A 13,057-nucleotide genomic window follows, 5' to 3' on the forward strand; every position below is an offset into this window, starting at 1 on the left:
TGCTATTTACAGATGCAGCCAGGGGATTTGGTTTTGGCGCAATATTAGGAACAGACTGGTGCACAGAAAAGTGGCCAAAGGCATGGCAGGAGGCAGCTTGGACGAGTAATATTACATTACTGGAGCTGTTTCCTATCTGGGTAGCTCTGTGTGCATGGGAGGCAGAGCTGAATAGCAAAGAGCTAAATGTTTGGTCAGACAACATGGCAGTAGTGCATGTAATAAACAATGGAAGCGCATCATGCCCGCTGGTATTGGAATTAATGAGGGCAATTACATTGGAGTGTCTGAATAATAATGTGGTCTTAAAGGCGAGGCATTTCGCCGGTGAAGCAAATGTGGTCGCTGACGCCTTGTCTCGTTTCCAGTGGGACAAGTTCCGAGAGCTGCGGCCGGATGCAAACAGGATAAAAACACCCACGCCACAGAAGGCATGGGTCCCATGGAGGAAAAACGGTCAGCTACAAGGTTGACTCAGAAGAGGAAGTGCAAGGCCAAGTGATAGAAAGATTGGCCAGGAACGCCATAACATACAAAACTGGTAAGCAATACAAGAAACATGTAAATAATGTGTTAAAAGAAACTGGTTTGCAAGAAGTGGGGGAGATTACAATCTCCAAAATGTGTGACTTCCTGGAGAAAGCATTTGCACAAGGGAAAAGAAAAAGCTGGGCGGCAGCACATTTTCCGCAGTCGCATATACCTCTAAGGTGGCCGGGGTGACAGACCCAACAGTTAGCCCACAGATAAAATATGCAATGAAGGGCTGGGCAAAATTGGAAGGAAAGAAGCCGGATAGTAGGAGACCCCTGAATTTTGGTAAAATGATAAAACTGTTACAGTTGTTGCAAGGTACGTGCAGCGACAATTATGAGACAAGGCTGTTCAGGGCGGCATTCGCACTAGCGTATTATGGGGCTTTTAGGATTGGGGAACTGGTAGCGCGCAACATAGCTGCAGGGGACGGCCTAGCAAGCGGCGACATCAGCATAGGGTCCAAGGGCATGTCAATAGTACTTAGGAAATCGAAAACAGACCAGATGGGGAAAGGTAGAACAATAGAGCTAAATTGCATTAAGGATAGCGAGCATTGCCCCAGGTGCATCACCCAGGAATTTATTGAAGTACGGCCCGATGTCGGGGGACAGCTACTAATACACAGGGACGGCAGGGCGCTCAGCAGATACCAATTACAAGCAGTGCTAAAGAAAACCATAGCCGAAGCAGGGTGGGATGCAGTGGAGTTTGGGACCCATTCTTTCAGAATAGGGGCAACCACGTCGGCATGGGCAGGAGGCTTGGGAGAAAAAGGAGTGAAGAAAATCAGGGGGTGGAGGTCTCAATGCTTCAAAAGATATGTAAGAGAACACTTGATATGATTTCTCTCCCATCCACCCAATGCAGATACGAGCCCCTACAAGTCGGCATGGATAGTCGGCCACTCATTTGTAACCCGGGCAGGCAGGTGGATTGAAGACTTCAAAGAGGGCCTGCATTTTAAAAAGACAATAACATCCTGGTGGGGCCTCCCAGGTATGCATTGGGAGGACATTCACGATCGTTTATCGGATCTGATCGGGTTTAGGGACCCCCCCGAATATCTGGTAATCCACCTGGGCGGAAATGACCTGGTCAAAAGAAATAAGGGCGAGCTGTTGCGCAGCATGTGCGAGTCCCTAAGGGCTATAGCGCATTGCTGGTGGAAAACCGACATTTTCATGTGGGAGATAGTTACACGCAGAGTCTGGTACGGCGCGCACAGGAGGCATGCAATCGAAATCGCAAGGAAAAAGCTCAACAAGGCAGTAGAAAAGTACTGTAGGAGCATGGGGCTCCAGTTTATAAAGCATGGTTTGTCGCAGAACAATCCAGAGATGTTCCACCAGGACGGGATACATCTATCCAACAAAGGGATGGGAATTTTTACGGATAACATTTTTTAGCCTTAGCTGAACGAGGTTGCAAGTAGGAACGCTTTTTGGGGGGACCTGAGCGGCCGAGGCGTCACCCACTCAGGTGTGGTGGCACGTGTCCAGGATCGGATGCCCCGGGTAACTAAGACCAGCCAGGGAGAGGGCGGGGCATCTACACCTCCTGGACACGAAGTGCCCAAAAGCGAGTTGGTGTCATTATTGCTTGTTATGTTTATTGTTGGTGCTATTTTCTGTAGAAAATAAAATAGCCTACGGCCATAATTTTTTCCACTAACAAAAACCCTGTCTGTTTTATTATTGCGGTATCAGGGGTACCAGGGTTAGGGAATTAGAGCGAAGGGGAGCCCACACTACTCAGCCTATGCCCCAGGCCCCGTCCGGCACAAAGTGCGGCACGATAGAGGGCCTGGGGGGTTAGGCGCGGGGTGGGGGAACCAAACGGCGCGAATAGCAAGGGGAGGGGGAGCCAAGCGGCGCCCTCACCCGCAGCGTTGCCAAGGCAACGCAAACATTCAGGGGGAAAGGTGTGGGGAAAAACAACAGGGGGGCAGGAGGAAGTCCTGCCCCAGCAATCACAACAATGGGCCAACGGGGTATAAGTACCCCTATGAAAGAAGGACAAGCACAAGCAGGTAAGGAGCTCACCAATTACAGGTAGGCTCTCAGGGCCTGGAACAGGGGGAGAAGGAAACGTTTTGCCACCCAGCCCACCCAGCAAAAAGGCGAGGAGAAAGAACAAGGAACAGGAACGCCGAGTACTTCCTTCGGTAAACGGTTACAGAAAGTCGTAGGCGGCACGTGTCCAGGATCAGATGCCCCGGGTAACTAAGACCAGCCAAGGAGAGGGCGGGGCATCTACACCTCCTGGACACGAAGTGCCCAAAAGCGAGTTTGTGCCATTATTGCTTGTTATGTTTATTGTTGGTGCTATTTTCTGTAGAAAATAAAATAGCCTACGGCCATAATTATTTCCACTAACAAAAACCCTGTCTGTTTTATTATTGCAGTATTAGGGGTACCAGGGTTAGGGAATTAGAGCGAAGGGGAGCCCACACTACTCAGCCTAAGCTCATGGAAGGGTCGGGTGCAAAGCGGAAGTGCGGGAGGTAGAAGAACACCCCAAAAAAGACAGCGGCCGATGATGGCATGAAGGGCGGGATGGAGTGACATGGGCTTCCTTTCTGGCGAGGTGGCTGGGGTGATGGGCAACATTCAGACTCATCCCTTTACCACCATACAAGGAGTAAAGCAATCAGGTTTTCGAAAATACCACATGGAGTATTTCTGAAAATCTGCACCTTATATTTGCAGCAATGGATAATACCATTGCTATTGCACGGTGTAAAATCATGCAGTGGGGGGTCAATGTTGGCCATTGAGTGAATTAGCCTGGTAAGCTAGTGAGGTAGGTGGAATCTGAACCCATCAGCACATGGTTTTACCGCAACTTGAAGGGTCTTTTCCAATGAAGGAGACAAACATGTGTCACTTTTGGGGGTTTTAAAAATGTCAATCTTTACCTTTTGGGGGCAGGTGAACATTGTAGGATTTAATTGGTAGTACTTATTCTCATAGTCATGTGGTATTTACTATGTGGTATTCCCTAGACTATCACATGTGGTAAATAATGCATGACCCATATCCAGACAGTTGGTGAAAGCAGGCAATAGTTAAAATCCAGTCTGTTTTTATTGCTACTGCCTGACTGGCCATGAAGACCTGCTGCAAGGGGGGGGTGGCGCTCCCACAGGAGTCTGGCAGCTTTACCGCTCAAGCGTTTTAGACTCCTAGCCTGCACAGAGGAAGCGCTCTGGCAACTTGTTATACAGCATCAATAGGGAATATGTGATGGTAGGAGATTGGAATATATAGCATGAGAGAATGGCAGCAGGTCTTCATGGCCAGGCAGTAGCAATAAAAACAGACTGGATTTGGACATAGAGCTCCTACTTGATTCTGAAGGGCTCCGTTCTTCATGTGAGACTCCCATTAAGGACACCCTATTTCTGGCTGATTCCATTGGCTCTATGCACGGTTCACTGCCTGTGGCCATAACAGACCAGGGTCTATCTTTAATAACCTCGGTGACACTGATGCCAAGAGCTACATTCAGCACCTGCAGGGCGTCACATAAATCCCACGCCATTTTCCGTACCTGGTTCAATTGCTTTTGCCTGGGCTGGGCCTCTTGGAATATGTAATCCCCCAACTCCAGTGAATGCAGACCTCATCGGCTAGACTGGCTTCAGGTGTCTTTAGGCTCACACATTTTCCATGTATCTTTCTGCACGTGAGAGAGGAGCATGGTTTGGTGATTTCTATATGGCACACAGATTCTTTATACCCTGCGCAACATCCTTATAAAGGTTATCTCATCTCTACCAGTCCTTTTGTATTCTTTTGCCATCCATGCGTAACCTGCTACTGGACAAGGTTTGCCAGGACTAGGCCTGGAAGTTGGTATCTTCTCAGTTGTGGATGCCTCTCTCTGGAATTCTCTGCCCCTCCACATCCATTTTGGGGAGGACCCTCTGACTTTGTGTTAAGAGCTAAGACCTGCTCTTCATTTAGTAATTCACTGCTGCCCCAGGACTTCGAGCCTGTTACCTTTCATTTTATTCACTGATCGACAACAATGGATACTTGCTTCCCCAAAGTTTACCATTGAATCTGTGTGTTTGTTTATTCCATGACTTCACCCACATGTACAGTCTTGCCTGTTCTTCTCTACGTTTGTCACATTTGCTTTTTGTCAATGTGTTAATATTCTGCATTTGTTACCTCAGCTTTTCAGTCATTATTTCCTGTTTTGTATGTTAATGTAATGTCCATTTGTATTTCAGTGAACAGATCTGCAATAAAAGTTTTTGAACACAACGACCCCGGCGCTAAACCATGGTGCTACTAGCACCATGGTCCATGCCGGGGTCCGCCATGGTGAATGGCGGAATTACCGCCCCATTCCAAGGTTGGTGGGGCGGTAATTCCCCATTCACCATGGGCCTTTCCCCATTTCCATTTTTGCCCCATAGGGCTCAATGAGAATGGGGAAAGCGCTAAGTACGGTGCCGCAGACTCATCCCTTTACCACCATACAAATTGCGGCACCGTACTTAGCACCAAGGTCCCTTTGCGGCACCCTACTTTAACACCTGCTAAAAGCAGGCGTTAAGGTTGGGTCCCGCAAAGGGAACTCGCAATGAGGCGTTAAGGGTTTAACGGCGCCGACACCTTTTACGCCATGGTGGTTGGCGGACTTACCGCCCCATTCCGACCTTGGCGGGGCGGTAAGTCCCCAATCCCCATTTACCCTTCCCCATTCCCATTTTTGCCCCATAGGGCATAATGGGAGTGGGGAAGGTGTTAATTACGCCACCGTAAATTACGGTGGCGTAATTAACTCCATGGTCCCTTAGCGCCATGGATTTTAACACCTGCTAAAAGCAGGTGTTAAATCCGCCATGGCGCTAAGGGACCTCGTACTCAGGCGGTAAGGGTCGGCGCTGTTTACGCTGCCGTAAACCCCTTACCGCCTGGGTCGTAATGAGGCCCATATTCTGGGAACAAATGGGTTCCATGTGATAATGTCCCCACAAAAATGTTGCCATGCAAGACTCGCGCCGTTTGTTTGCGGAGACATTATCACAGGGAACCTGCAGGGGACACCTGCAACACCCACAATTTTGTTTTTGTTTTAAAGAGAGCAGGGGACACCCCCGCAACCCGGCTCCCATTTACCCCATATATTGTCCACATATATAATGTCGCCTATGCTGTTTCCCGGCGACTATATGTATGGCAAGATTTTATATGGCACACTATTACCTGATACCAACAAATGATGATAGAAGCATAGAAGGGGCAGAGTAAACCCCTATCAAGTGCTCCTGAGGGGAAGGCCTGGAAAGAGGTTGCAAATAACTATCTGAGTAGCAAGAAAGGTTATTGTAAAAGACTTTTGGAAAAGGGGACCACAAAAAGCAGGAGGAAAAAAAGTGCTCCGGAGGAGCTACAAGAGTTGATTGCAAATTGCACAGGCAGGTGGCATAATTAAAGACTAAATGAGGTGGTATAATTAAAGACATAATTAAAGACTAGTGAATGACCTCGAGGGGAGACCAGGTGAAGACAAATCATTCCCTTGGTTTATTTAAATCAGTTAAACATTAGGGGCAGAGCCAGATAGGGTAGTTTGCAAGGAATAACATATTTTCTTTTGACTTAATGACCACGGACAAGCACCTTTCATTTTTCCAAAATAGGTTCCCTTTAGTGATAGGGAAGGTTAGGCCTTCTACTTATAATTTCATTAAAAACCTGAATCATGTCTTCCGAGTGTCCGACTCCTTCTTCCAACCCGCCACAGTGGTCTAGTGTGAGATGCGTGGATGTGTGGTTTAGTGAGATCGTTTTCTGATTAGTGGTGGGACATATTCCCTAGTAGGGCAAAGATAATATATATGCTTCCAGAGCCCCCGGGTCAGCAAGCAGCTGCCACCTTCAACAAATAAACAATTGAAAACACATGTTCCTATACTATGCTCAAGGATTACAAGAATTACAGACAAAATACATTAAAAAGTAAATTAATATTTGTAAGAAAAAAACGTAAAAACAGCTTTACAAATTCAACTAAAGTTCCTAGTGAAACTGGAGCCTGTTCTTAACCCTTACTACAAAGACCTGTCTCCATCTCCAACGGAAACATCAGTCACATGCCGTACAGAAGCAATTAAGGGTCCCCCTCACACATTTACACACATGTTCCTCATGCAGCTGGTCAGGCAACAGCTTCTGCACCGCCGGGATCACCACATACACACACCATTTTTCTTCTGCCCCCCATCTCACAGTCTACCCCATTCTATTGTTGCTTGAGGTTATGGGAGCCATGGTCACTTCTGGGAGCAGGTTGGCCTAGGGCAGTGAGGCCTTTGCAGAATGAGGTCATTGGGAGGAAATCCTAGATCAGGACACCGACTCCCCCACCTAGCTTCCTTTCAGCTCCCACTTCTCAGGCTCTACAGGACACTCATTTTTGCTACCTCTCTGCTACTATCTGGTACACAGGCACTTGAAGTATGCATGGTTCAAAATACCAAATTTTTACTTTTTGTTGCCCAGATGGTTATAAGGCAGTTTGATCCAGGCACTCTCCCATGACGGAGCGACAGTACTTCAGCCTCCAGAGTCTAACTGTATCAGGATGCCTATACCGAGGACACTCACTTAGAGGGTTCAAGGCCCTTGTTTACAGCATCAGTCTTCCTCTTCTCCGTTATAATGGGCACAGCTTTGGATTGATATAAGGAAAGCAGCACAGACCCACAAAGTAGGACTATTTCTTTTTAATTCCCCTATAAATGTAGCTCAATGTTATAAGTTGACTCTTTGTCTCTGGGCTGCCCAGCAGACAAAGGAGCTCATTGCGACTTTAGCGGAGTGAAACAAGTGGCAGTAATGGAATTGTCACCACATTTCCCGCTCCGCCATACTCCCACTTTCCACTGACAAATTGTCAAAATCGGCGGAATTACCGCTGCCATCATTCTGCCAAAATCCCCAATGGAGTCCCAATTAATGGGGACTAACACCGCCACCACCACTTGTAATTCGGCAGTAAATCCTCTGGACCAAGTGGTAGGAACGGCAATTCCTTCGGGCCGTATTCCACCGGATTTAACGCCGGAATACCACCCAGCTCGTAATGAGGCCCTTTGTGTCCTAGAGTTACTCTCCTCAAATTGAAGTGCTGTAAATGTACTGAATGCTCAGATGGAATGTGTACATTTAAGACAACATAATGCATGCCAAGAGAAGCCCAGAGCATGAGGGAATACAGCAGCCCAAAAAGGAGTCCAGTGGGGGAGTGAGACGTTCTGCAGCTGGTTATTCTGCCTCCTTACTGTGCTTTTGTCTATTGCTTTTAAGACAGGAGGCAGCTCTCTCTTAGGAGAGGCCGTGCAGTGTGGGTGAAAGCTGCCATGAATGAAGTGGTCAGAGGCTAGCAGCAGCTGCATGAACTGGGGAGGCCGCAGGCATTGGGAACTGAACATTCCCATTGTTGACACCACCCCAAGGAGCACACTTTTGCAGTTGTTCATTGCATTTTTCATTTATAGATTTGAATTTGTGTTGGCCCCATACAAAATTGGCACAACTCAAAAAAAACATGCTAGCTGAAGGGCCAGTCATTATAGGACTATAATTAGATGATGTATTAGCCTCTGCTCCAGGATTAAACGCTTCTCACATTTTAAATTGGCCGCCGAGACACAAAGCCTGCAGGTTACCAAGCCTGCTACGAAGGCCATAGAACACTATTGACCTCAGTCCCATTTATTATGACATCATCAGCAATGTTGAAACGCACTTCAATTCCCACTTACTGTAAACCATGTCCAAAAGTATGGGGCATCCCATAACATTCTGACTGTATTCCTCTAGCACAGGCTCACATGATATGAGATCATGTGAGGAATGTACTGCTTCATACTAACATTTGGAGCAGGTTGAGAACATTGACCCAGTACCTGTTTATCAGCCATGCCCATACCCATGCAAAGGTAACATCACATGTGTGTAAACATGCTAGTTACAACTGGTTTAAGGAAAATCGGATAGAGTGAAGGCCACATGCCGTTTGCAGCTTTGAAATATTTGAGCATCATTAATGCCTTACAATTTACCTGTGGGACTCCTGAAGCAGCTGCTTTACTCTGTCTTGGCCTCAAAGTTTCACGCTTAATAACAGAGCTTAAGTTCCATGCATACCTCCAAATCTGCAACTGACCCCGGCGCCCATTGCAAAATGTAGCGATACCACAATCAGTTCGATATGCAGGCTTGGGGGATTGTTTCATCACATGCTATGCTTTCAGCATCCAGCCTCTTAATAATTCTATAAGCAGCCTTTAATTCTTCCTTAGAGTTCTTGTGTGCCGTTTCCACCCCAAAAGGGACCACGCCCCTGTCAGAAGAAGGGAAAAAGAGAGGCAAAGGGATTGGAAACAAGAGAGAAAGTGAGGCAAAGAGAGAGAGACGAAGAGTGACATATGGAGTATGAACAGAAAAAAAATGGAGCGTTACAGATGGAGAACAGAGAGGGAGACTATGACTGACAAAGAGACTGTTCCTGAGACAGTCTGATTGGAATGAAGGACTATTACAAAGGAGAAGGACTGTAATGTAGGACAATGGGGAGAGGGGAGGACTGTGGTGAAGGGAAAGGGCTGTGATGAAGAATGACTCTGTTGGGGACTGTGGCAAAGAGGAAGGACTGTAACAAAAGATAATTACTGTGAAGATGGTCTGTGATGAAGAAGAAGTACTATGACAAAGGTGAAGGATTAGGATGAAAATAAGTTCCACGACCAAGGAGAGGGACTGTGAGGAAAGACTGTGATAAAGGAGAAGTACTGTGTAGGACTGTGATGAAGAACTATGCCTAGGATCAACTGGGACAAAAGAAGAGAGACTGTGCCAAAGGTGAAGAACCGGAGAAGGAATAGTTTGACAACAGACTATGATGGAGAAGGACTGTGAGTAAAGACTGCAGTGAAGGAGAAAAGCTGGCAAATGACTAGGATGAAGGAGGTAGACTGTGACAAAGGAGAAGGGCTATGATGAAGGAGAAAGGCAGTGATGAAGGAGAAGGACAGAAGATGAACTGTGATGAAGGGTGGCTGTGATGAAAGAATGTGATAAAGGAAAAGGATCATGCCAGAAGAGAACTGACTAAAGAAAGTGATGATGGAAAAGTACTGTGACAAAGGAGGGGGAATATGAAAAGGGAAAAGCAATCTGATGATGGAGAAGGATGGTGGGGATGAAGCAGATGCACTGTGCCCAGGTAGCACAAGCATGGTGGTGATGAAGGAGAAGCACTGTGACAAAGGAGAAGGATTGTGACAATGAAAGAAGAGGACTGTGATGAAAAACAAGTACTGTAAAGGAGGAAAAGCACTGTGAGCACAGAGAAGGACCTGTATTGAAAAACTCTGAAGACGGAATGTGAAACATGTTTGTGATGAAAGAGTGCAATGAAGGAGAAGGACTGTGACAAAGGAAAACTATGATGAAGGCAAAGGATTGACAAAGGACTGTGGTGAAGATAAAGGACTAAGAAGAAATAGGACTGTGCCGAAGTAGGACTATAATGGAGAAGGACTGAGATGATGGACTGTGATGCCAGAGAAAGATTGTTGAATGAGAAGCACTGTGACAGACCTGACATCATTGTGGTGATGAAGGATAAAGACTGATTATGAGGAAGGGCTGTGGTGAGGGACTGTGATGAAGTAGAAAGTCTACTGCAAAGCAGAAGGACTGTAAAGAAAAAGGACAGCAATAAAAGAGAAGGAATGATGAAGAAAGACTTAAGGTGGAGGATTAAAGTGAAGGACTAGGAAGGAGTACAGAGATGCAGTAGAATAAATATGACAAAGTAGAAAGATTATGAAAAAGGAAAATGAGTGTGATGAAGGAGGACTGACAAATGAGAAGGACTGTGGTGAAGATGGACTGACGGATGACAAAGTGAAGAAAAACTGTGACAAAGGAGGAGGACTCTGATGACGTAGGGCTGTGACAAAGGAGAAGCATTTTGAAGGGGTAGGACTGATGATGGTGGAAGACTGTTTCGAAGGAGGATAACTGACAAAGGAGAAAGACTGTAACAAAGGACTTTGAGTAAGGAGAAGGGTTGTGATGAAGTAGTACAGTGACAAAGGAGACATACTGTGACAAAGAAGAAGGAGTGGTGAAAAAGGACTGAGACAAAGGAGGACTGTGAGGAAAGAGAAGGGATGTGATGAAGGATTAGAACTACCACAAAAAAGACAAAGGAGAAGGACTGAAGCAAAGGAATGTAACAAGGAAAGGCTATGATGAAGGTGGACTGGGTATAGGAGAAGGACTTATGAAGGACTGTGATTAAGGCAAATGACTATGATGAAATAGGACTTTGACAAAATAGAAGGACTACGAAGAAGGGCTGTAATGAAGGACTGTGACGAAGGAGTAATGCTGTGATGAAGGAGTAGGAGTGTGATGAATGACGGTTATGACGGAGAAGGAGTGTGATGCTGAAGGAGGACTGTGATGAAGGACAGTGCTGAAAGAGGACTTTGAGAAAATGGGGAAGGCCTGAGATGAAATAGAAGGGCTGCGCAAAAGAGAAGGGCTTCACCCAGGACTACACCGATAGAGAAGGACTGTGACGGAGGGCTGTGGTGAAGGAAGGGCCGGTGACGAAAGCAAAGGACTGTGCAAATGAAAAGGCACACCTTTTCTATGTGCATATCAACCATCTTTGTTTGTAGTGTTCTTTAATGGAATTTGGCTAACGTGACAAAATCCGAATTTCCTTTAAAATCCATTAACATCCCAGTGCTCACTTAAAAGGTAGAAATAGAACTAGGTACGTTAGTGGGGGGGGACCTTACCTGCCAGTAAAGCCTTGCACCTTGGTACATATTGCTTAGATATGAACAGACTCGAATGAAAAACTGAATGCAATAATCTGAAAAAGGCGACACTTGGTATGGTGATACAAACATGTTCAGGAATACAACGTGGGATTCTATCGATGGCAACAGTACACAATCTTACTTACCAAGGCCTTTGACATTGCAGTTTGCTTCTCGGTTTTCGTGGCCCCTTTCCCTTTCCAGACATATATCTTGGTTCCCCCCTGGTCCAATATGTAGCAGTCCTGAAGCAAGAAATACAAAACCGTGAGTTTATTGTGGCCATTGGGGTCACAGATGCCATCTGCAGAAGAAGGGAATCTGTGCATACAGACTCCTAAGGATACCGCTGTCTTTGATAATAGCCTTGAATCCAAAATATGGTCTGTTCTGTTAATGCGCTTTTATACTGCGCCAGAGGAGTAGTTTCAGAGTGCCTGGGCTAGTCTGTGGTGTGGCTTGCTCTGCCACCAGCAATGGCATTCCGACCTTAGCCTGCTGGAGGAAAGGAAATGAGCGAGGGGGAGATCGGATGAGGAGAAAGTGGGAAATAGACACCAAAAATAAAGGAAGCGAGGGATGGAGCAGGAGAAGAATGGTGTGTGGTTGCATGGGTGAGTGGCTGTCCTGTTACGTGGACTATCATTCTGCAAAAAGGAGGAGGCAGGTATGTGCTAAAGTATTGTGATAATTGGGTCATGTTTCCAAGGCAGATTTGGAGAACTATAGGTATGTGCAAACAAAGGTTTGAAGTCATGTTAATCCTACTGTACACATCCATAATTGGCACAAACAAGTTCTGTGCGGTGGAGGGGCACGTGGCAACATAGATAGAAAGGAAGGCGTATGCACTGTGATGGAGCGTCCTGTGCCAGAGGTGAGGGTAGCATGCTGGTGGGAGGTGCTGGAAGCCACTTCGAAGGCTTGGAACGCGGACCTGCACCAGCAGATAAGGCCCTCCTTCTGAGAATTCTGATTGGCCCAGCCACACCTCCAGGGTGCTAATGAAGAATTTGGTGTTATGCCTTTTCGCTACATTGTGTCCTGCTTTCCTAGTGTAGAAAAGGCGACACAGATGTCTAGCCAGTGTTCTCTCTAACCATGCGCACCCACCAGGCCTGAATCACGTTGTCACGCTCAGTGTGATCAGTGAAGCAGAATAAGTCAGCGCAAGGTGTACATGGATTGATTTTGGACATGGTAACAGCACACTGTATTTTGAAAGGTCTTTATGAGATGAACAGTACTATAACCCATTGTTTAAGGGGCCAGTTTTAGTTTTGTCTACAATTTATGCTCTGGAACATGGAGAGAGGGGATGATGACATTAACAGATGGAAGCGTGTCCACACAGGGGTGGACTTGGAACCAAAAAAGGCCCTGGAAAGATTTTTCCAAGTGGCCCCATATTACACATTTTCAGCAAGCCCAACCCTTTTCCCATGGGAAAATAAGGAAATACCACACAAAAGAGGCCCAGGGTGCAGAGCCCTACCGGGAAATCAGAGTTCTCTATAGGCCAGTCTGCCCCTGTGTGCACAGTGATTTGACCATATCACCTGCTCCACACTCGTGCCTGTGGCTTCTCTCTTGATGCAAGCAACATTGCTGATGTCCTTTCCTCTAATGCATAGAACACAACGTTGCTTGCAT

At 46.5% G+C, this 13,057-nt stretch overlaps 1 protein-coding gene across 4 annotated transcripts in view; it reads right to left on the reverse strand.

Moving 5' to 3' along the window:
- AVIL (advillin) overlaps positions 1 to 13,057 on the reverse strand; it is a 289,148-nt gene that overhangs the window by 109,048 nt on the left and 167,043 nt on the right. For all 4 annotated transcript variants that reach the window (XM_069653359.1, XM_069653362.1, XM_069653361.1 and 1 more), the window contains one exon: positions 11,551 to 11,649. In XM_069653359.1, coding sequence (XP_069509460.1) covers positions 11,551 to 11,649 — 99 coding nt within the window. The remainder of the gene's footprint in view (positions 1 to 11,550; positions 11,650 to 13,057) is intronic.

The sequence above is a fragment of the Ambystoma mexicanum genome, chromosome 3q, assembly GCF_040938575.1.
Source record: "Ambystoma mexicanum isolate Mex_15411 chromosome 3q, UKY_AmexF1_1, whole genome shotgun sequence".
NCBI classification, from domain to species: domain Eukaryota; kingdom Metazoa; phylum Chordata; class Amphibia; order Caudata; family Ambystomatidae; genus Ambystoma; species Ambystoma mexicanum.